The sequence below is a fragment of the Cervus elaphus genome, chromosome 11 (genome assembly GCF_910594005.1).
Source record: "Cervus elaphus chromosome 11, mCerEla1.1, whole genome shotgun sequence".
Classification (NCBI taxonomy): Eukaryota; Metazoa; Chordata; class Mammalia; order Artiodactyla; family Cervidae; genus Cervus; species Cervus elaphus.
In genome coordinates, this window is record NC_057825.1 from 6326690 (window position 1) to 6350291 (window position 23602).

General features: G+C 54.6%; 1 protein-coding gene across 2 annotated transcripts in view; it reads right to left on the reverse strand.

The window, feature by feature from the left end:
• HMCN2 (hemicentin 2) overlaps positions 1-23602 on the reverse strand; it is a 173403-nt gene that overhangs the window by 85426 nt on the left and 64375 nt on the right. For both annotated transcript variants that reach the window (XM_043916716.1, XM_043916715.1), the window contains exons 19-25: positions 23223-23367; positions 19905-20017; positions 19622-19781; positions 18424-18589; positions 7379-7506; positions 4722-4976; positions 3946-4032 (exon numbers count right to left, since the gene is read on the reverse strand). In XM_043916716.1, coding sequence (XP_043772651.1) covers positions 3946-4032; positions 4722-4976; positions 7379-7506; positions 18424-18589; positions 19622-19781; positions 19905-20017; positions 23223-23367 — 1054 coding nt within the window. The remainder of the gene's footprint in view (positions 1-3945; positions 4033-4721; positions 4977-7378; positions 7507-18423; positions 18590-19621; positions 19782-19904; positions 20018-23222; positions 23368-23602) is intronic.

Consider the following 23602-nt stretch of genomic DNA (forward strand, 5'->3'; position numbering starts at 1 on the left):
CCCTGCCCCATGAGCGTCGCGATCCCCCAGAACGCCCTTCTCCATCATCCCCCACGTTGCACTGTCCAGAGTCTGGCTCTGCCACAGGACTGTTGACTCACAAGGCCTGGCACACAGTGGGTGTGGGATAAACAGCCGGGGCACACAGTAGGTCCTCAGATCAGTATTGGAGGCATAACCCAGTCTTTCAAGCAATGCACGTGCCCAGGAGGCGAGGCGCCCAGTGGTCACAGCCAGGCTCGGGTCACGTGAGCCCCAGCTCTGCAGAGGCGCTGAGCGACCTCAGGACCAAAGGCAGCCCTTACCCCACGGCCTTGCCCACTGGGCCCTCACCTCCCTTCCTGCCTCCACCAGCGCCCAGGAAGAGGGCAGCCTACAGCACCTCCATCACCCCCATCGGGATCATAGTCATCGCCAAACACCGTCATCATGAACTGCACCCCCACTTCGCCTGCCCACTGCCCTGGCAGCTCGGGGCACTCTGTAAACACACTCTGTCTGTCTCACTTGCTCTCTTATCCTTGCTATTGCAAGGAGGGGTGGGCCACCTCACTTGGGGGCAACAGGGGAGGGAATGACATCAAGAGGCAGCATGTCCAGCCTCCCCTGGTGATCCAGTGGTTCCCCTGTGAACCCGAAGGAGACACCGGTTCGATCCCTGCTCCGGGAAGATTGCACATGCCTCAGAGCAACAAAGGCCCATGCTCCGCAACTCCTGAGCCCACGTGTGAAGAGCCCGTGCTCCGCAATAAGAGAAGCCGCTTCAGTGAGAAGCCCCTGAGCTGGGACTGGAGGGTAGCCCTACTCGCTGCAACCAGAGAAAGCCGGCACAGCAACAAAGACACAGTGCAGCCAGAAATGAATAATTAAATAAAAAAAGATGCGGCACATTCAAGGCATCCAAGGTGTTCAGGAGGCCCTGCCCGAGCAGCACCGACAAGTGCTGGGCAGTCTGCCCGCTGGCCGTCTCGGAAACGGAGGGACCACAACCACCACTCTGTGATCTTTGAGCCACTTAATCCTCCGTGTCTGTTTTCTCATAGGCTCCTCTGTCGTTTCCTCTGTGCCTGCCTAGGATGCTCGTCCAGGTGACCCACTGCCGGGTCCTGCTCCCCAGGGTGGGGACACGTGTGTGAACACACACGTACACCCCACAAACACACACAAGCCCCTCCCAGCGCCTCATCTTCTCCAGAAGACCCCAGCCCGTCCTCCTCCTCCTCCCCAGAGACCAGGACCTCGGAGCTGCTGGCCTGGAGGGGCATTGCGTTTTGAACCCTGGAACTTTTCCTTTTAAATACAAATGCCTAACCCCTAAACAAACTTTAACCACAGAACTCCACCACTGCTCTGAATGAAGACTCCAGGGACTCGGGGCTGTTGCTGAAAATCACTCTTCACTCCACTCCCATTTTAAGGGGGTTGAGAGAGGAGGGGTGATTGTCCCAAATCACCAGCAGGTTGGTGACCAGGCTCCTGGCCTCTGCCACACCCCGCAAGGAGGAGGCAGATGGTGCCACCCACTGCAGGGGACCAGGGCTCCCAGGGGACACACCCAGGTGCTCAGGGCTTTCTCCTTTTGACATCAGAGCCCAAGGTCGCATGGCTGAAATGAATGCCAGTGCCCAACAGACAGTCACCTGCTTGAAAGGGAGAAGGTCAAGGGCAGCTGGGGAGTCAGGGAGGGGGAGTAGGCAGTTTTAATGAAGGAGACTTGGGTGATGCCGACCTGGCTGAAGTTAGGCCCAGAGGACGCCCTGGCTGACCAGAGATGATGCTGGGGTCGTGGCTGGCCGTGAGGCATCAGGGCAAGAGGTGGTGGTTGGTGGTTCCGCCTCCCACAGCCCACTGTTGCTGTTTAGCTGCTAAGTTGTGTTTGACTCTGCAACCCCAAGGGCTGTAGCCCGCCAGACGCCTCTGTCTATGGGATTTTTCCAGGCAAGAATACAGGAGTGGGTTACCATTTCCTTCTCCAGGGGATCTTCCCCATCAGAGACTGAACCTGTATTTCCTGCATGTGTCTATATCGGGACTCCCTGTGCGAGAGCGACCGAAAATTTTTTTTTATGTATTTTTTTGGGGCTCCAATCACTGCAGATGGTGACTGCAGCCATGAAATTAAAAGACGCTTGCTCCTTGGAAGAAAAGCTATGATAAACCTAGACAACATATTAAAAAGCAGAGGCATTACTTTGCAAACATCTGGTCAAAGCTATGGTTTTTCCAGTAGTCATGTATGGATGTGAGAGTTGGACTATAAAGAAAGCTGAGTGCTGAAGAATTGATGCTTTTGAACTGTGGTGTTGGAGAAGACTCTTGAGAGTCCCTTGGACTGCAAGGAGATCCAACCAGTCCATCCTAAAGGAGATCAGTCCTGGGTGTTCATTGGAAGGACTGATGCTGAAGCTGAAACTCCAATACTTTGGCCACCTGATGTGAAGTACCGACTCATTTGAAAAGACCCTGATGCTGGGAAAGATTGAGAGCAGGAGGAGAAGGGGACGACAGAGGATGAGATGGTTGGATGGTATCACCGACTGAATGGACATGAGTTTGAGTAAACTCCAGGAGCTGGTGATGGACAGGGAGGCCTGGCGTGCTGCAGTCCATGGGGTCGCAGAGAGCAGGACCCGACTGAACTGAACTGTGTGAACGTGCCCTAAACATTCCTTGCTGTTACCAGACACTAACACAAGGTGGCGGCCTGGTCAAGGGCGAGATGAGGGTTGGTTCAGGTGGTCGGCGCCCAGGGCTCCAGTGATTAGGCGCTCAGTGGCGAATGCCTCTTTGCAACCCCATGCACTGTAGCCCACCAGGCTCCCCTGTCCATGGGATTCTCCCGGCAAGAATACTGGAGTGGGTTGCCTTGCCCTCCTCCAGGGGATCTTCCTGACCCAGGGATCGAACCTCGGTCTCCCGCCCTCCGGCATTGCAGGTGGATTCTTTACCAGCTGAGCCAACATGGAAGCCCATGGCTCCCACCTGCCTTCTACCTGCCCTCCCCCCGTCCCTTTCCGAGGACTTCCCTGGGCCCCGAGCAACGAGGAAGTGCAGTGCCAACCGGAATCCACTTTCCTAGCTCCTGCCAGTCTTCCTGTAAGCTGCCACTCGCTCCCCGAACACCCAGACGCCTGCTCTCCAAGAGAACACTGTCCACATACAGAGGAGACATTTAGGCCGTCTTGGTCCAAAGCCAGAAGAAGCAACTTGGGCTGGCACCCACTGGGTGCCACTGGGAGGCTTCACGGATGGTAGAATCACTCCACGCATTCAACATGTTTCCCCAAGCCCCTACTGTGTGCCAGGCACGGTGCTGGGACCTAGTACTCCTGCAGTCCATGGCAGTCCTCTGGCGAAGAATGGGTGTGACCCCACTGGACCACCGAGAAAACTGAGGCTTGGAAAGGACATGTGACCTGCCCAGCACTGGGCAGTTGACCAGGGGTGGCGATCTTGACCCCGCACTGTGCTGTCACCCCAGGAGGGCCCCCAAGGGACGGTTTGCCCAGAACCCTGTGGATCCATCCTCTGTGAGAAAGTCTGGGGCTGGGGGAGAGGCCGGAGCCACAAGCCCTGATCCCAGGACCCCTGGGCCTTCCTCAGCCCCAGGTGTTACGCTCCCTGGACACAGAGGGACTCAGGGCTTAACAGGTACTCAGAGCTAGGGGTTAAAGCATATTATACTCCGTGAGTCATCTTCCAGGTGTGTGACCTCGGGCAAGCTGCTTAACCTGTCTGAGCTTAAATTGCCCCTAGTGAAAAAGAGCTAATGCTAATACCCATCCTATAGGGTTGTGGATGGGATGAAGTGCTTGGCATGGCAGGCGGAAGTGGGGACCCCATAATCCTCCATACCCGTGGGCACTGCCCACAGTGAGTGACCCAGGGCGCTGGAACATGGGTGGATTTTCTCCCCCGCCTGGCCCACCCAGGGCCCAACCTCACCTCTGGCAGGGCACGGCAGGCTGGCGTTCTCTCCTGCTACCCTCTCCAGCAGGCCGCTGGTCTCATCCGTCCCCCAGTGCGGTGGCTCTGGTGGGAGGTGATGTGGCCACACTCACACCCCCAAACCCAAAGTCTGGCACTTCCCCCAGGAGCCCAGGGCCTTGGGGGGAGGGAGCGTTCCCTTCAGAGCCTCAGCTGGAATAAGGGGGGCAAGCCCTGCACCCCAACCCTCAGCCTCAGGGCCAGAGGCATCAGCTCACCCCCTGCCCAGGGTGGTCCATGGAACAGCCTCTAGGGCCATGCGCAAACCCCCCAGGCTCGGGGGCTAAGCTCGGGCATCTGGCCCCTCCAGCAGCAGCTTTCTGTGTGCATGTGTTTCAGATTCATCAGAGCGAACAGGCTAACACCAGGGATCCAGAACTTTCTATGCACCAGACACTTCACACGCATTCTCGCACTGACCCCTCACATATTATTGGACACATTTTATGGGGTCAGAGAATGTAAATGACTGGCCGATGGTTGTCCAGCTGGAAAGTGGGAGAAGCTGGCCCCAGGCCCAGGAGTCTGCTCTTCAATCAGCAACCCCAGGGCGCCTGCAGCCCACCCCAGGGAAGGAACCCCGCCCCCGCAACCCGGGGCGGGCGAGAGCTGCCTGATGCGGCCTCAGGTCTGGGGGGAAGAAGGAGTCCAGCAGCTCAGAAGCCCAGGCGGCTGCAGGGGGCTTCAGAAGATGGGGGGGGGCTGGGGAGCTCCGGGGGTCGGGGGCCACTCACCCAGCACCCTGAGATCCAGCTCCCAGGCGTCCACCCCGGCACTGCTGGACGCCTCGCAGCGGTATGTCCCGGCGTGGGAGGTTTGGATGGCCGTGAAGTGGACGGAGCCCTCGGGCCCCTCGCCCCGCAGGGCCACCCCATCCTTGGACCAGGCCACCCGGGGCTCCGGGTTGCCCTCGGCCACGCAGTTCAGGTCCACGGCTTCTCCCACCAGCACCTTCAGGACCCGCGGGCCCGGCTGCACCTGCGGGGGCACTGACAGGGCCACGGGAGGGTGGTCAGGGCAGTGGCACGGGGGGCGGGGAGGGGCCCAGGGCCCAGACCCACAGGGCAGGCCCGGCCTGCTCGGGGCTCCCCGCATCCTGGACGTCACCAACCTGCAAGGGCGCAGGGGTGATCGGAGGCCGACCGCTCCTGGTTTCTTGGGAAACGACATCAGGGCACCTTGTGTGGACCACCCCCCCAAGCATGAGTGCCATCACCCTCTCCCCTGAACAACCGAGCTCTCACCAAAGCATCGCTCCTCCACGCTGGACTTACTTCCCCACCCCGCCCCAGCACTCCCCCCCCACCCCCGGGCTTGCCCCCAGCACCATGTGAGAATCACCAGCTCGGTGTGGGGTGGGGACACCGAGGCCCAGGGGGCAGCAGGCACGAGAGGGGGCTTCAAATCCTAGCCATGCCCCTCGACATCACAGGACCTGCATTGGCCGGGGCCTCAGTCTCTCCTGCTCACAAAGTTGCCCCAGATGCAACAGGACACGGCATCAGAGCAGCCAGCACGGAGCCTGGTCCACAGCGGTGCCTAAAACGCAGCGGCTTAGACCCACTCTCGGGGTTCCCAGCTCGCTCTTTTCCTTTCCCTGGGATGGGGTGGGCTGGGGATGAGGGAGATGATGGGTTTCATTTCCAACACATTTTCTGTTTTCAAGTCACTTCCCCATCCTCCATCCCAGTTGGCCCCTCCCACGGGTGGGTGATGCCATGCCCATTTTGCAGATGAAGAAACTGAGGCTCAGAAGGGTTATGTGACTTGACCAGAGTCTTCCACTCCATATCTGCTCACAGGAGCTGGATCAGCCCCAAGCCTGGGTCTGGATGAGCAGGAATGCAAGAGGTTTCCATGCAGCCAGACTGGGTGAGCCTGGGGGAATTCTCAGAGACTTGGATAAGTGTCCTGGGCCCTCAGGGGAAGTTGAGGACACCCAGTCCCTTCCCAGCTTCAGAGGAGGAGCCTGAAGATAAGACCATCCATGAGAGCTGGCCCCTGGGCAGAGTTTGGCTCCCCCAAACCCAGCCCAGAGCCTCGCTGTCCAGAAGCACAAGGGTGGACAGGGTGCCTACCACCCCCCTGAAAACACTAACAGTTTCCACTGTGCTGAGTACCTGAAGTCATCAGTACCCTTACTGTGGGATAGGCGTTATTGCCTCTACTTTGTAGACGAGGAATCCAAGGCTCAGAGAGGCCAAGCAGCTGGCCTAAGGTCACACAGCCGGTCGGTGGCAGAGTCAGCACTCAAGCCCAGCTCTGTTCATCCTCCCGCCCCCCGCTTCCCTGTTTCTCTCCTGAGCTGTGCTGTGTTTAGTCTCCCAGTCGTGTCTGACTCTGTGCGACCCCACGGACTGTAGCCCGCCAGGCTCCTCTGTCCATAGGATTTCTCCAGGCAAGAATACTGGAATGGGTTGCCACGCCCTCCTCCAGGGGATCTTCCCAAACCAGGGATTGAACCCAGGTCTCCCGCACTGCAGGTGGGTTCTTTAACATCCGAATCACCTTCTCTCATACGCTCATGTGAACACACAGCGAAGCTTTGAGCCCCTCCCTCTCTGAGCCTCAGTCTGTCCACCTGTAAAATGGGGAGTTAAGCCTAGAGCAGGGATTGGCTCATTCTAGAAAGGGCCAGAGAGTAAATATCTTAGGCTCTGCAGGCCAGATGGTCTCTGTCTCAGCTACTAACTTTGCCATTTCAGCGTGAAGGCAGCCACAGACGCTATGTAACCGAACGTGTGTGGAGGCGCGCCAGTGAAGCTTGTATTAATGGACACTGAAGAACTGAGCTTCATATAATTTTCATATGTCACATTATTTGTCTTTTCTCCCCCAATCATTAGAAAACGCAGACATCATTCTTCACTTGTGGGCCAAATGAGAACGGCGTGTAGGCGAGAAGTGGCTAAGGGCTGTGGTTGGTGGACCCGGGTCTCAGATGACTCACTGGGGCTCTTGGAGGTGACAGGCTCCCCGCCTCTTTGGTGGAGTGACTCCACTGCATGGCTTCTGTGAATGGGACCTGGACCACCCAGGTGAACACCCACTCCTGGGCCCCCACCTGGGCTGGGACCCAGAATCCCCTCCGTGGGTCGCCCTCCCAACCCCCAGGTCCCTGCTGCCTTTGAGTCCCACCCTTGGTTCTCAGGGAGGGAGCTCTGAACAGCCTGTCTGAGCTCAACCAAGGGGTACAGGAGAGGGGAGGAATAGGGGTGGGGAGAAGGACAGACAAGACTCGAGGAAGGAAATAGGGTAGATGGAGCACACGCTGGAAGGCCATGAAAAGGTGACAGAGCCTGGCATGGGGATGGGGAGGAACACAAAAGGCCCGAGAGAGGTGGGGGCAGGGGCCACGTGGGGAGACGGAGGCTGCCAGCCAGGGCCCTACCTTGCACCCTGAGGATGTAATATTGAGTAGCGGACCCGGCGGGGTTACTGGCTGTGCATTCATAGAGGCCGCTGTCACTGACCTGGGCCTGGGCCAGATGCAGGGAGCCCGGCAGGAGGAGGTGGTGCCTGAGGAAATGAGGGACACTGGTGAGACCCCAACCAACCCCGCATCTGCTGGCAAGGTCTCAGGACCCAGCTGCCTCCTCCAGGAAGCCTGCCAGGACTAAGGCAGTATCCACCACCCACCTTTCACTGCCCCCCGTGCCCTGCTTCCAGTTCCCCAAACCACCAGGCCAAGGCCAGGTCCACTCCAAGTGGTGTAAGAGACAAAGAACATTAGGCTAGGAGTCCGCTGGCTGGGTTTGACTTTGAACTCCAATTTTGAGCTGGGTAAAGCAAGTCTCTTCATCTCTTGGAACCTCTGTTTCCTCATCTGTAAAATGGGTACATTAAGGAGTGCTGTGACTGGGGCTGGTGAACAGATTCCACGTGGGCTCAGTCCACGGCCCAGCACCTGGTCTCCAGCAACTCTTCCTCTTCTAATGCACACACCTACGATCCCTCAACCCTGTCCTGAGAGGTGGGGAGGAGGCCTCACCTGGAGGACCCCTGGCTTCCAGGGAGAAGCTGCAGGCCAGAGGCCCTCTGCGTCTTGGGGTCAGATTCACCCAGACTATGAACACAGTGCTTTTTGGTGTCCAGCTGTCTGGCGCTGTGCTGGGCTCTCGGGAGGAAGCTGTGAGGTTCCCCCATCACTGTCCTCCCCACTCCAGCCCACCTGCTGAAGTCACCTGGCCCCCAGCCCAGAGATCTGGGACCCTCAGCCAGGCTCCCGCAGCTGGACTGGACCCCAGGGGATCCCCGCAGACATGATATCACTGGCCCATATGTGCTGGCTCCGTGTAGCCCCTGCCCTGATAGAACTGGGAGGGCAGCTGCGGCCCCTGGCCCCAGCCGGCCCTGAGCACAAGCAGCCAGCATAGCGGTGGGGGACCCCCAAGGGCCAGGCCCTCCCCCGCCTGTGCTCATCAGGGTCCAGCTGAGCACCAATCCCCGTCCCCACTCCCCTCTCATTGAGTCTCAGATTTTTGCTATGCAAAACAGGGATGACAGTAGTCCCCCATTTACCAAGCAGCTTCAAGCAAAGTACTGGGCATACACTTGTCCACCAGGTCGATACTGTTGGCAGTTCACTTTCTGTGCAATCTCGGGCCACTAGCTTTGCCCTGTGGGTCCTCTGTCTCCCCATCTGTAAAGTGGGGTTGTAACCCCCTCCTCTAGTTTGCCCTGAACGTCCAGCGGGCACCTGGGCCAAGTCCTCTGAGGACAGCTGGGAGTGATACACCAGCTGGCGGTCTCTAGAGCCCAGGCACCAGGCTGGGGCCAGCTGGCTCCGACCCTGTTCTGCCCTGCGCCTGCTGTGTGACGTTGGTTAAGTCACTCAGCCTTTCTGTGCGTTGGTTGGCTCCTTTGCAGGGCAGGGGGAAATACGACAGAAGTGGTGCTTCTTCCTCATGGGGTTGTCCAGAGAACCGAAAGACCTAATTCACAACACGGTGCCTAGAGCAGTGTGAAAGTGTGCTAGGTCGCTCAGTCATGTCCCACTCTTGGCGACCCCATGGACAGCAGCCTGCCAGGTTGCTTTGTTCTTGGAATTTCCCAGCAAGAATACTGGAGTGGGTAGTCATTCCCTTCTCCAGGGGATCTTCCAGACCCAAGAACAGAGACACACTCAGTCAAGGTCAGCTGTTACCATGGTGACGACCGTGCATCCATTACAATATGCCACACAATTTTGCATTGTTTAAAACTCATATAAATGGCAACGTGTATATGTATGTGGGTCCAATTCACTCATTTTTCACTGTTGCATAGTAGTCCTCTGTGTGAATTTACCACACGTGATTAATTAGTTCTCCTTTTGGTGTACATTTAAACATCTAGATTTTTTTCCTTTCCTCCAGCCCTTTTTTCCTTCCTTGGCTCTTTCTTTCACCACCAGAGTTCTCTGCATACTGACCTACGTGTCCCCCACGCACAAGGGCTGGCCTCCCGGGCCACACGTGGGCTCGCACACCATCAGCTCTCATAGAGGCCGTCACTCCCTGCTCAGGGCACGGCTTCTTATCAGAATTTTCCAGCCACATGTGAAACATACACATTCCCAGGCCCCAGCCAGATTTGGGGGTCGGAGGCTGGAATCAGGGTTGTACCAAGACCCTCTGGGGTCCACCCTTTGGGAGCATTGCCCCGGGACACAGGGAAGTGCCCCTGCCCCCCAGAAGTGACCCAGAGGAGCGGACGGGAGCCGGGCTTTGACAGCAAGTGCCATCACCCCCACCCATGACCTTTGGGCCAAGGACTCCCTCTCTCTGAGTCTCAGTGTCCTCACCTGGGGTCACAGGACACGGCACATATGAAGTGACATGACGCACACAAAGTCCATGGTCCCTGGGACATAGGAAGTGCTCCATACACGATCCCGCTGTTAGTAAAAAACCCACCTCCAGTGTGTCCATGTGCTCGCTCCCAGCCCCCAATCAGTAGGTCCCTTGGTCTTCCAAAGTGGAAGAAAAAGGAGCAAAAACACCACACAGATGTCTGTTTGTCCCAGTGACAAGTAAACACTTCCCCTGTGCGGCTCCACTCCCCTGGCTTGGCTTTTCTCATCCACCGTGGTCGTGTTTTTTTTTTTTTTTAATTAGGTTAAATAATGTCAACATCCAACAGCATGAGCCAAATCAGTGTGAGGTTGAAACATACGCACTTAATCACACTTGGGGCGGTGACAAGGCTCCCTCGGGGACTTTGCTGCGAACCTCGACTAGCCAAGCAGGAGCCCCTGGGCCAGTGGAAAGATGTCTAGGCTGAGCACTAGAGTTCTGGATCCAAGGTCCCATTCTGCTCTAGACATGCTGTGCAACCTCAGACAGGGCAAACAATGTCTCTGAGCCCCAACTTCTCCATATTTGAAAAGGCAGCTCTGGACTCCTTTTATCTTAGAAGTTGCCTTCTAGTTCTTCTAAGAACTTTAGAGACTAAAGGACCTCTTGCTCCCTCCCTCACCAAGCCCTTAAAAGGATAGGAAGTCGGAGCTTCTGGGAGAAAAAAAAAAACAATAATGAAAGAAATTTCCAAAAGTGGAAACAATTCTCAACAATAGAACAGGCCTCTTGTCTTTCTCATGATGAGCCCCAGGTCATTTCCTAGAAAGGGAAGGCTGCTCGCTATATCACAGAGGAGGAGATGGAGAGAAGGGAGACTCCATCTTATAGATGGTCAAGCTGAGACCTCTAGAGACCCCTCCATCGCAGCCTTCACCACACTGGCTTGTGACCACCTGTCACCTGCGGGCCCTAAGAGAACACATTTCCATCCGCCTTATTTGCCTTTGTATCCCCAGAACCTAGCCCAGACCTGGCACAGAGCAGACCCCACTCAGACCAGACTTAGGACAAAGGTGTGGGGCCTGAGATAGATCAGAGAGGACCTGGAGGTCTGGGGGTTCCAGGGCAGCCCTTCTGAACCACCCAAACTCCATGCCCCTTGCACACTCTCTCTCTTTCTCCATGTTCCCAAGGATCCTTGAGGTTTGGGGGCTACAACCTCCAGGAATGGGGGTGGGCATGGGCAGGGGCGAGGTGGGAGGAATTGGGGAGAGGGCTGCCGTGTGGCCGGGTGTGGTGTAATTAGCAGCAGACTCCCATCGTGGTGAGAGCAGCCAGATGGCTCCAAGTGGCGCCCAGATGAAAACGCAGAGAGGTTCGAGGGGAATTTCCTGTTTATGACACGCACTGGACTTCAGCCTTGGCTGCTGGCTGTGAGGTTCACACAGCCACGCAGATGGTGGGGGACGGTGCGGGGGAGATCCACCTACCCTGCCGGGTCTCCCTGGCCCTGAGAGCTCCAAGGGGGACGTACCTGCCCGGAGAGACCAGAGGGCATTGGGTAGAAAGTGCAAATCCCAGGCCACACCTTTGCTGCAACCCAGCTAGGGGTCTCCTCTCCAGGCAGCTGCCTCTGCTGTCCCAGGTGGACCCCTGCTCTCACACAAAGGCTCCTGGAACCACGATGGCATTTATCACCCCTGCAGCTGCCTGTCGCTCTCTGATGGCTCTGTGGGGGCAGGGGCCAGGTGTGCCCAGGTTCCTGCCATGTCCCTGGCCCTTGGCACAGGTGCTGGCCCATAACAGGTGCTCGATAAATATTTAATGGCAAATCCCAACTGTCCCTGTCCACACACACACACACACACACCCCTTCCCAGCTTTGCTCACAGTGTTTCCCACACCCCATCCTGTCTCAGCACTGCTCTCCTGCCTCCCAGATCCCCTTCAAGGAAGCATAGCCTCCAGCTCCTCCAGGAAGCCTTCCCTGATGAGACCAGGCAGGTGAGTTATACTTCCCCTGCTCTGAATTCTACGGAGCCAAGTTCTGCCGATTGCTCGTTTATTCACTGATTCACTCATCTGCCAAAGAGCCACTGGGTTCAAGGTGGTCCAGCCGCTGCTGTGGCGGAGTGGATGTCGCCCGTCCTCAGGTTGCTGGGAGTCTGGGTGGTTGGTTTCCACCCAGTCCCTCTTGCTGGATCCCATGCTCATTCTGCTGCCCTCATTTCTAAGCAGTCCATCCAGCCTCCTCTGCAATCAGAGCCTTCTGGGAGGAGGTTGTCAAATGAATGAACAGCACCACTGCAGAACCGAGCCGGCCAGAGGCTGATCCTCACCCACAGTGCACAGCAGAGCTGGGCAGCGCCCAACAGATGCCCACCGCATGTCACTAACATGCTGGCCACGAGTCTGCTGGGCCAGGGCATGGTCTGAGCCCGGGGGCAAGGACTGCCCCCCTTCCCACCCCCAGCACCACTCAGCCTGAAGAGCGCCTTCACCCATCCACACTTCAGGCATATCATAGACCTTTGTAAGGAAGCTCCAAACGGAAACCACAAGCTGGAACAATTCAGCAAGTGGGGCCTGACACCAACCGAAGGGCCAAGCAAAATATGTGAGCACGGGGGTGAACGCGCAGCCCCTGAGCCCGGGAACATAAACCCTGAGACAGCTAACAGGTGAGGCTGTCAACACTCAGATGCTTCCTATGCGCCACCGTGGAGCTCAGCACTTCCACGGACACTTGAAACTCCCCAAATCCAAACCTGCAAGGCAGGCAGATCACCCCGAGGCAGGGGTGACCCAGTCATCTCCCCTTTTGCAGAGGAGAAAACTGAGACCCAGAGGGATGAAGTCATGCTGTGCATGGGCCACCCAGACACCAGGCTAAGAATCGGCATGAGTTATGAAGATCCAGCCAGGTAAAGACCCCCACGGGGAGCCCCTGGGCAGTCCCTGCCATGCCATTGGCTTGCGATGGGGAGTAGCTTTTCTCTTGGACCGTCAGAACCCAGGTGCAGCCCCCTCCCCTCCTCTGAGCCAGGAGGGGGAGTGAGTGTCCCACTGCCCTGCAGCATCCCTGGACGCTCCATTCTCTCACTGTTCCCTCTCTTCCCCCCGACGCGGTTGGCCTGGCCCTGTGTGGATCCTGGCCGGCTGCCCCCGGGAGCCAGAGCCGGAGCCAGGAGCACTTGCAGCTGTCCCAGCTACGCATCAGAACCACAAACAAACACTGTTGCCTAGCAACACCGCCTCGCCCCAGCATCCCCAGGCTGAGTCAAGGGACCAGAGTCACTAGGCGCTCTCCCGCCACCATCGCCTGTTCAACTCTTTCATTTCTCAGATGGGAAGACTGAGGCCCAGAGAGGGGAAAAGGTCTTGTTCAAGTTCACTCAGGGAGCTGGGGGCACGGCTGGGAGGGTACTCAAGGTCTTTTGCCACCTGACGTCACACACAGTCCGGACCCAGGTCTTCTCTTCCTATACAATCCTGGGCACAAAGGTGCTCAATAAACCCTGTAGACTTCAATTTTGAATTCACAACGACAATGTGTTTTTTTTTTTTCCCAAACAGCAGTCCCACAGGGTAAGAGGCACACGGTGGCCATTCCCAGCCTTGGACTCAGCCCTCGGTTTTTGGGGCTCTACCCCAAGGAAATGATCCAGGAGATAAAGAGAAGCATTTGTGCAAAGACGTTCCAACAGCCCCATTTATTATCACCAAAAACTGGCAACAGTGCATCTGCCTCAAACAGAGGAAGAGCTTAGCAACCATGAGAGCTGAATGCCCGGAATGTTATTTTGCCCTTTAAATGAAAAGCAATGACATGGGTCAGGATGAATCTAGGAAATGGGTAAATGTGGGAAAATGTGGAAAAATCAATGATGAGGGCAGGATAGAAGATGCACTCAGCTGAATTCTGTAAAAGCATCTGTAAGAATACATTAGAAGGGGTCATGGACACAGGTGGGTGCTTTAGAGTTTCAGGGGTATTCAGGTTCCTACTATGTTTTCTTTCCATCAGGACTTTCTGACTCAGGAGGTCAAGTCTCCTGAGTTCAGAATATTCTCTAGAATCTCCAGAGAAAGCAGTGGCATGCCTGATCTTGGCCCAGAAGCCTGATATGTGTGTGTCCATGTGCTCTCACACTTGCCTCCCTGGTCTGTCTGTGTGCCTGTCCATAAATGTGTCTGTGTCTATGTCACAGCTGGAGTCAAGATTGCCGGGAGAAATATCAATAACCTCAGATATGCAGACATGCAGATGACACCACCCTTACAGCAGAAAGCGAAGAGGAACTAAAGAGCCTCTTGATGAAAGTGAAAGAAGAGAGTGAAAAAGTTGGCTTAAAACTCAACATTCAAAAAACGAAGATCATGGCATCTGGTCCCATCACTTCATGGCAAATAGATGGGGAAACAATGGAAACAGTGACAGACTTTATTTTCTTGGGCTCTAAAATCATTGCAGATGGTGACTGCAGCCATGAAATTAAAGACATTTGCTCCTTGGAAGAAAAGCTATGACAAACCTAGACAGCATATTAAAAAGCAGAGACATTACTTTGCCACAAAGGTCTGTTTTGTCAAAGCTGTGGTTTTTCCAGTAGTCATGTATGGATGTGAGAGTTGGAGCATAAAGAAAGCTGGGTGCTGAAGAATTGATGCTTTTGAACTGTGGTGTTGGAGAAGACTCTTCAGAGTCCCTTGGGCAGCAAGATCCAACCAGTCCATCCTAAAGGAAATCAGTACTGAATAGTCATTGGAAGAACTGATGCTGAAGCCGAAACTCCAATACTTTGGCCACCTGATGTGAAGAACTGACTCATTTGAAAATACCCTGATGCTGGGAAAGATTGAAGGTGGGAGGAGAAGGGGACGATAGAGGATGAGATGGTTGGATGGCATCACTGACTCAATGGACACGAGTTTGAGTAGGCTCTGGGAGTTGGTGATGGACAGGGAGGCCTGGCGTGCTGCAGTCCATGGGGTCACAAAGAGTCGGACACGACTGAGTGACTCAACTGAACTGACTGTGTCTATGCAATGCATGGCCATGTGTCTGTGTCTCTGTGCCTGTCCTTCTATATTCATGTCTGTAGGTGTCTGTGCATGTCTATGTGTGTCTGTGCACATGCACATGTGTGTGTGTGCTGTGTGTGTGTGTGTGTGTGTATGTTAGGGCCCTCCCAGGAGAAGGAAAGTCAGGATTCTGGTTCCCCACCCCCCATGGCTTCTGTCTCCTCCCTCAGTGCACTGTGCATGACCCTGCCCACCCCACCCACCTCCAGGATGGCCAGCAGAAGAGGGCAACCGCTCGCCCAAGATGAAGAGGCCTCAGAGGCTCAGCCACACTGTGGAACTCAACCCTGATTGCACCAGAGTCACCATGGAGCACCAGCGCTGGAGGTCTGCTGGTGACCCGGACCACAACTCCTTGGCCAGGGTCGGCACAGCATCAGGAAAGAGAAGCCCTGGGCAGCCCATGCAGTTCAGCCTTCCCCTTGCCCTCTATCAGCAGAGGACAGAGGAAGGGGCCACTGCAAAAGAGGGGCGTGGCTTATCCAGGCGGAAGGGGTGTGGCAGAGTAGGGGCGTGGTTCAGCCAGGCAGAAGGGGTGTGGCAGAAGAGGGGCGTGGTTCAGCCAGGCAGAAGGGGTGTGGCAGAGTAGGGGCGTGGCTCAGTAAGGCGGAAGGGGTGGGGCAGAGTAGGGGCGAGGCTCAGCCAGGCAGAAGGGGTGTGGCCGAATAGGGGCGTGGCTCAGCCATGCGGAAGGATCTCAGGTTCTGGAGGTAGACGGTTGCCCACGACTCATCAGAGTAAGTTCTGAAGCAACCAGAATGCCAGCTTTGAAGCTGAGCCTTGGTGGGACGGGAGCAGCAGCGTGTCCCTGGGAGATGGAAAAGATGGAGGAGGAAGTGGGGAAGAGCAGCGGACAGCAAGGCCACCCACTTCCCACCATCATCAGTGCTTCGTGTGTGCGTCCCACGGGTTTTTTTTTTTTTTTTTAAATTTTTTATTTTATATTGGGGTGTAGCCAATTAACAATGCTGTGATAGTTTCAGGCGGACAGCAAAGGGGCTCAGCCGTAGGTATACATCTATTCATCCTCTCCCAAACTCCCCTCCCAGCCAGGCTGTCTCCTAACATTGAGCAGAATTCCCTGTGCTGTACAGTAGGTCCTTGTTGGTTATCCATTTTCAAGGTAGCAGTGGGTCCATGCCCATCCCAAGCTCCCTAGCTATCCCTCCTCCAGACATTTCCCCTTGTGTGTGTGCCCAGTCAGTCAGTCGTGTCCGACTCTTTTCGAGCACATGGCTGACCAGGCTCCTTTGTCCATGGGGATTCTCCAGGCCAGAATACTGGAGTGAGTTTATATGCCCTCCTCCAGGGGATCTTCCCAACCCAGGGATCAAACCCAGGTCTCCCTCATTGCAGGCGGATTCTTTACCAGCTGAGACACGAGGGAAGCCCATCCTTGCCTCATGGGTTTTTCAAATCCGCATTTTCTGGCTGAATGGCCATGGGACTAAGGGAACTGTGTCTGGTAAGAAAACTGAGCTCTATTCTGTTCGGGGAAGTTGTCAGATGCTACTGGGAGGCCCAAAGAACCACACGGACGCAGAACCCACGAATGAAGCTAAGATACAATCAATAGTCGGTGAAGTTATTATTCACAATTGCCAGCAAGAGGACACAGACCAAGTGTCCATCAGCTGGTGAATAAATCGACAAAAGGTGGTCCATCACCACAACAGAATACTATTCAGCCATAAAAAAGAATGAAGTCCTGACACCTGCTACAACACGCAGGAACCTCAAAAACATGGTTCTCAGTGAAAGGAGCCAGACGCAAAAAGTCACATTGTTCATGATTACATTTATGTGAACCATCCAGAGCAGATCAATCCAAAGGCAGAAAGCAGATGAGTGGTTGCCAAGGGCTGGGCTGGGGTGGGGAAAGGATGAGAAGTGGCCGCCAACCAGTGTGGGGATATTTTCATGGAGGAGGGTGCTGGAAATGTTCTAAAATTAATTGTGATGATGGTTACACAACTTTAGAACTTACTAAAAAAACATATAATTGGAAAGCATGTGAATTATATCTCAATAAAGCTTTCCTATTGAAAAAAGTCAGTGAGAATTAAATGGGATAATAGATATGATGATGATAATTTTTTAAAAGCTGGAAATGGTGCTTTAGTTTCCAGCAGCAGCAGGAAAATGATATCAAAGGGGGTGATTTTCCACCGCTCACAATGCACCAAACATCGCACATTCATCACTGTATCTTGAAAGCAGGATTTAAACCGTGTCCACCTTACGGATGGAGAAACAGGCCAAGAGGAGCCAGGGGCCACCTGAGGCCACATGACTAATACATAAGCAGTCAGCATCCGCAGGCAGGTCTGATTTAATGCCAGAGTCTTCGCCCTTCACCCCAGCCCCACCCCGCCTGGCACATTTTGCCTCTTCATGTAGGTGAACTCCCGGAATCTCATAAATCTCAAGAGAAAGCCATAAGCCAGCAAGAAGTGGAGGGGGCAAGGGAGAAAGAACAGAACAAAACTCTAGGATTGCAAAAGCAGCTTTCACAGATTTATGGCTCCCGGCTGATCTATTAACGTATCACAATAAGGAGGGGCGAACAAATGGGAATTGCGATTCTCCATTTCAGTAACAAGCGAGAAATAAACAAGCACCCGCCGGCGGCTGTCCAGCCAAGGAGCCAGGACCGGGCTTTCTGGGGAGAGAGGCAGGTTCCTCCGGCCCCCACGCCCACCCACAACACGGAGCCGCCAGAGACACCGGAGGGCATGCGGGTGGGGGCGGCACAGAACCAGCCCGGTCACGGACCCCAGCCCCATTCAGGTGTGCATGCTTCCAGGACTGGGAGGGTCACCAAACAGATGTTCGGAGAGCAGAGCCCCATGTGTGGGTGTTGGGGGGGGCGGGGTGGAGGCTGCACCGCAGGCTACTCTGAGACCTTCTCCATCTGGAACGTCTCAGAGACCTCGCCAGGACTGATGTCACCAGCTGGAGCTGCCCCCTCGCCCCACCCCCACCCCGCGAGAGTCAAGGGCCCCAGGAGTTCTGAGGCATTCTTGTCGGGAACCACCCTGCCCTACATCCCTGTCTAAGCGTGGGGGTTTGGCCTGGCTTTGAAGAGCAGCCTCCTCCCTCTCCCCTCAACTCCCAGGACCCCTGAAAGCCCGGCTGCCAGACACCGGGTTGGAGGAGCAGGCAAGGATGGAGCACATGTCTTGCTCAGGAAGGCGGTCCCAACCATGGCGTTCCACTTTGCTAGCTGAGTGACCACGAGCAGCTCACCCCACCTGGCTGAGCCTCACTTCCACTCAGGTAGCAAGGGCTGCTGAGCAGATAGGAGGCGATCCTGCAGGCAGCGCCCCTTGGCTGTGCGGGAAGGGCCGTATGCGTGTTATTTCAGAGGCCTCGCCCCTCTGAAGGGCAACCATGCTCCCTTAGAGGCCAGTAGGTGGAAAGCACTGCCCGTGGAATCAGTTGCATACCCCGCCCCCCACCATACACAGGGTCCCACACACCAGCTGGGTCACTGGACACCTTGAGGTCAGTTTCCCCAAACATCAAGCTCTGTCCATCCCCTGACCCGAGGCCATGCAGCTGGGGTTACCTGTCGGTCATGGGCAGCATGGGGCGGGAGTCCTTGGTCCAGGTGACCAGTGGGGGTGGAGAGCCCTGGGCCTCACAGTCAAGGATCACCTCATCACCAGCCTTGGCCGTGACCCTCAGAGGCTTGTCTGCTTCATGTGACCCATTCACGAGGATCCTGGGCTTGGCTGTTGGCGGAAGCAGGCAGGGAGTATGAGCAGGGTGGGAAGCCATGGGATGCGGCCCGCAGAGGACCAGCGTGGCTCCCCTAGGAAGCTGAGGTGGTACTGCCACCCCGGAGGTGCAGAGGAAGGTGGGCTCTGCTCTATCGGGAGAGCGTAGGTTTCGGGTTGGACTCAGATCTGATGGTTTCCCCCAGCCTCCCCTCTGCTTGTCCACCCCACCCTCCTTCTGGAAGCTCATCTTGCTTTGCTGACCCCAACATGGTCCTTCCTGCCCCAACATCTATATTCCTCTAGCTTCTCTCCATCCTGCTCCCCTTCCCCGGGGACATTCTGGCAGGTTCTTTCCTCCCTCCTTTCTCTCCCTTCTTGGCCTGGATCATCCCATTTATCCTCAGGAATAAATGGGATTAACCATCAGCTGATGCCCAGTCTCCCTCCGTGCTTAGGGCCCGAGGGGAACCCTGGCTCCAAACAGTTCAGTACACAATTAATTATTCAATGGCAGTTGTGATGGGCACTAAGAAGGGGAAATTCCAGAGAGTTCAGCCCGAGGGATCAGAAAGCACTGAGATCTGACTGATGGGAGAAGTCAGTGGACCAGGAGTGAGGGAAGGGCATGCCAACAGAAGGAACTGTGTGTGCAAAGGCCCTGAGGTAGGACGGATCATTTAAGAAATTGAAAAGTGGCCAGAGGTTCTGGGCACGAAGAGTCAAAGAGTCGTGGAGAAAGGTGGGCAAGGGGGCTGCTGAGGGGTGGGAGTCCAGTCTAGGGCCTTGTGTCTTTCCCCGGCTTGTCAACATGAAGGTCTCTCCCCCTCCCCATCCAGTTACTGAGCTGGAGCCACTCTTAGAGCGTGGCCACACTGCTGGGGACAGTCCTCAGAGGCGGGACAGCTTTGATCTTCAGACAGGAAGCATTTAGAGGCAGGGCTGCTGACAGGGTGCCAGGAAGATGCAGGGGAGGTCAGATTGTACATGCCCCTGCCTCCACACCTGCCCAGCCCCTCTCCCAGGACAGGGGTGGCCATCACTCACTATTGACAGAAAGCCACATCTCCTGGCTGGAGAAGCCCACTGCATTGGTGGCTGTGCAGACATAGGCCCCTGCGTCCTGGACAGACGGCCGGGGGATGACCAGGGTGCCGTCCTTGCTCACGTTGTAGTGGGGATCCCCAGAGGCCAGGGCATTGGTCTCCTGCAGCAGAGTCACAGGTGACATCAGCAGAGCCCACCTCCCACGGCAACTTGCATCGCTCCTCTCCCCATGATCACTGGGCCTACCTCTCTGGTTACCTTTATGGTAACAGGCTTCACCTACCTTGGTCCAGGTGATGGTGGGGGTGGGAACTCCTGAGGCTACACAGCGGAGAGAGGCTGGAACGCCTTCATTGGTGATATGGTGGGTGGCAGTGGGCTGGATTCTAGGTGGCACTTTCAAAAACAAACCAATTTCATAAACCAGAGTTCACAGCAGCATTGTTCACAACAGCCAAAAGGTGGAAACAATCCAAGTAGCCATCAGAGGGTGATGGATAAACAGAATGTGATGTGTACGTGTGGAATATTATTCAGCCCTACAAAAGGAACAACCGTCTGATACATAGTACAACATGGAGGAACCTTGACAATATTATGCAAAGTGAAATAAGCCAGACATGGAAGGACAAGTAGTGTAAGATTCCACTTATAGGAGATACCTAGAACAGGCAAATTCATAGAGACAGGAAACAGAATTAATGGTGACCGGGGGCTGGGGGAGGGGAAATGCAGAGTTGGTGGGTACAGTTTCAACTTGGGAAGTTGAAAAGGTTCTGGAGACGGACGGTGGTGGTGATGGTTGTGAAACTGTGTCCCATGGAGTTAAAAACCCATCCCCAAACTGAGCCCCATGGAGTTAACAATACCGGCAACTAACAGAAATTCTTGAGCTTATCTTACAGCTTGCTGCATACCCTTCTGCCTGAGCCCGCCTTCACTGAGCAAGATCGCTTAATTGTTTCATTGCAAATTGCATATCCTCCAAGCTTCGTGTAGCCTAAACAATAAGATGTTTGTCTGAGTTGTTTCCCAGGAAAACAACTGGAAGTCAGCTGTGTTTAGTTAAAGTACAAGCCAGCTAAGACTGATTGGGACCACTGACCCTAAAACTGGGTCTACGCAGGTGTCTGATAGGTGACTTTTTGACATCAGAGGACCAAAAGCCCCACCCTCAGATCACGCTAGGCGCCTCCATTTTTGGACATGCATCTCATGAAGAAGCAAGTCACCCAGGGACACCTGCACAGAACACTGATGACCTTGCCCCTTCCCTGCCTGCAGTCACCTTTTCCCACGCCTAAGACCACACTACTTCTTTAATAAATACCCTAGGCCTCTGGCCTTTGGGGAGGCCAATCTGAGATTTATTCTCCTGTCTCCTCACTTGACTGCCTTGTAAACACACCCTTTCTCTGCAGTAAGCCTCAGCATCCCAGTGTTCTGGCTTGCTGCATTCTGGGCAAGGGTCTTCCCAGATGGCGCTAGTGGTAAAGAACCCGCCTGCCAATGCAGGAGACAGACACAGGTTTGATCCTGGGTCAGGAAGATGCCCTGGAGGAGGGCATGGCAACCCACTCCAGTATTCTTGCCTGGAGAATCCCATGGACAGAGGAGCCTGGCGAGCTACGATCCATCGGGTCGCAAAGAGTCGCACACGACCGAAGCGGCAGCACGCACAAGCATGCATGCTGGGCAAATGAACCTGGTGGCACGGCAACGCGAATGCCACTTATGCGACTTAATTTATGCCACTAGACTGCACACTTTAAAATGGTTAAAATGGTAAGCTTTATATCGTGTATATTTTATCATGATTTTTAAAAATAACATTTTAGCAGGAGAATACAGCCACCGCTGCTGTAAATTCATGTCCCAGACAGAGCGCAGCCTGTGTCTAGGAACCAGCTGTGCTGTTTCTTCACTGTGGGACTTCGGATAAATCACTTAATCTTTTGGTACCCGTATTCCTTGATCAGCAAAAAAAAAAAAAAAAAAAGGGAAAAAAAAAGCTAAATTAACCTCAATTCCCTGCTCACTCTCTGGGGATGGACAGATGAGAAGTGGCGGAAAAGAATGTTCACAGGACACAGTGAACTTGAAAACAAGTGAAGAATCCATCCTGGGAACCATCCAGATTTTTAGGCATTAAAATGGGGCGGGGCGGGGGGGTTGTCTGCAGGAGGAGCAGGGGAAGGGAACCAGGCATGGAGAAATCAGACCTGGGAGGGAAGGCCAGAAGCCAAGGGCTCTGACGGTAACACTAAGTTCTTTCCGGGGAATGCCCTTCTGGATTCTCCCAGGTGGCCAAAGCCAGCAAGTCAATCAGAATTTGTTGAATGGAAGTGAAATGAGCCAGGAGGGCAGAGCTTGATGGCTACCCCCACAGAGGGGGCTGTGTGCAGGGAAGGAATTGAGGGGGAGGCTTTCTGCAGAGGCAGCCCTTGCTGATGGTATGATTTGCTGAGTTACCTCCGTCTTGGAGCCTCAGCTTCCTTAACTTCAGAGCGTGGAGGCTCTTAAAAACTAACACCCTCTTAGAGGTCTGGATGTGACACATACCCTACTTTTAACCAGAAGTGTAAAGAGACAGGACAGCTGGGTGCTAGACCCAGCCTCCTTCTGAGCTTGGGTTTTCCACTACAAAATGGGGAACGATGAGTTCTTCCCACTCATCCCTCAGGGGTTTAATAAAACAAGTGAAACAAATAAAAAGAGGATATTGATGTATGCGGTGAGTAACAAAACATAACTGGACTTAAACTTCTTATTTTATGTTAAAAAGAATGGTGGTACCTGGTTGGGTGGTGAAGGGAAACAGGGACCCTCCCACCCTGTGGATGGGAAAGTCACTGGGCAAATACACGAAAAGCCCTAAAAATGTGCCGTCTCCGTGAGTCAAAACTCAATTCCACATCAATAGTGTATCCTAGGGAAAGACCTGGTCACATGGGCAAAGGTGGGGCCTCAGGACGTTTATCCCCAGGTGTTCACGCAGGTGACACTGGACAGGGTTGGGGGGCAGGTTAGATACACCTGGTTCATCCAGACAGGGGACACGCAGTCTGAGTCTTACTAGCAGAAAACACGTCATATATTGTCACAAGAAACACTTGGGTTGCAAGACAGTAATATTACTCCAATTGGTTTCTAAATATTTCTATGTATGTGTATACAAAGAATTTATACATAATTTATATACAGAATGTATATCATGCAAAATAACTTATATACAACATATATAAAGAATATTTATAATGTACATGTTAAAGTATATGTACATTTATATAAACGTGTATAAATATATATACAGCATGTATTGTGTATATGTGTACATGTGAAGCTCATGTGTGTATAAAGTATGAAAGATACACAACAAATGTAAGATTATTCCAGTTCTTCTTAGTTACTGGTGTTATGGAAGGTTGGTTTTGTTCTGGAGTTTTTTGGTTTGGGGGGAGTGTTTTGGTCCAGTCTTTAAATTTCCTACAGTGAATATGTACTGTGTGTGCAATCTCTTTAAACAGAGGTGTTCAGGATCAAGGTCCCCTTGGGCGCCGTCACCCACCCCAGCTGCCCCCGCCTCCAGCCCAGGACTCACCCTGGACAACCAGCTGCACGTCCCTATGCTGAGAGCCGGCCGTGTTGCTGACCACACAGCTGTACCTGCCGGCGTCCTCCAGCATCGCCTGGTCAAGGTGGAGGCTGCCGTCTGCCCGGACGGAATGCCGGCTGCCCGGTGGGAGCTGGTGTGGGCGAAGAAGAATCAGCTTGGACCAAGGGCCCCACTCAGAGCTGCTAAGAGAACTCCAGAAACCTCACTGCCCACTAGCCCAGCATGGAACAGCCTGGATAGAGAGGCCAGGGGTTTGCAGAGAGGGTGGGGGGCCTGGGGGTGACATTCCCATCTCTTCCCGGGTAGTCATGAGCCCCCACAGGCCCTCATGGCCAGGTGGGTCTGACCCCCGGCATACCCTTGAC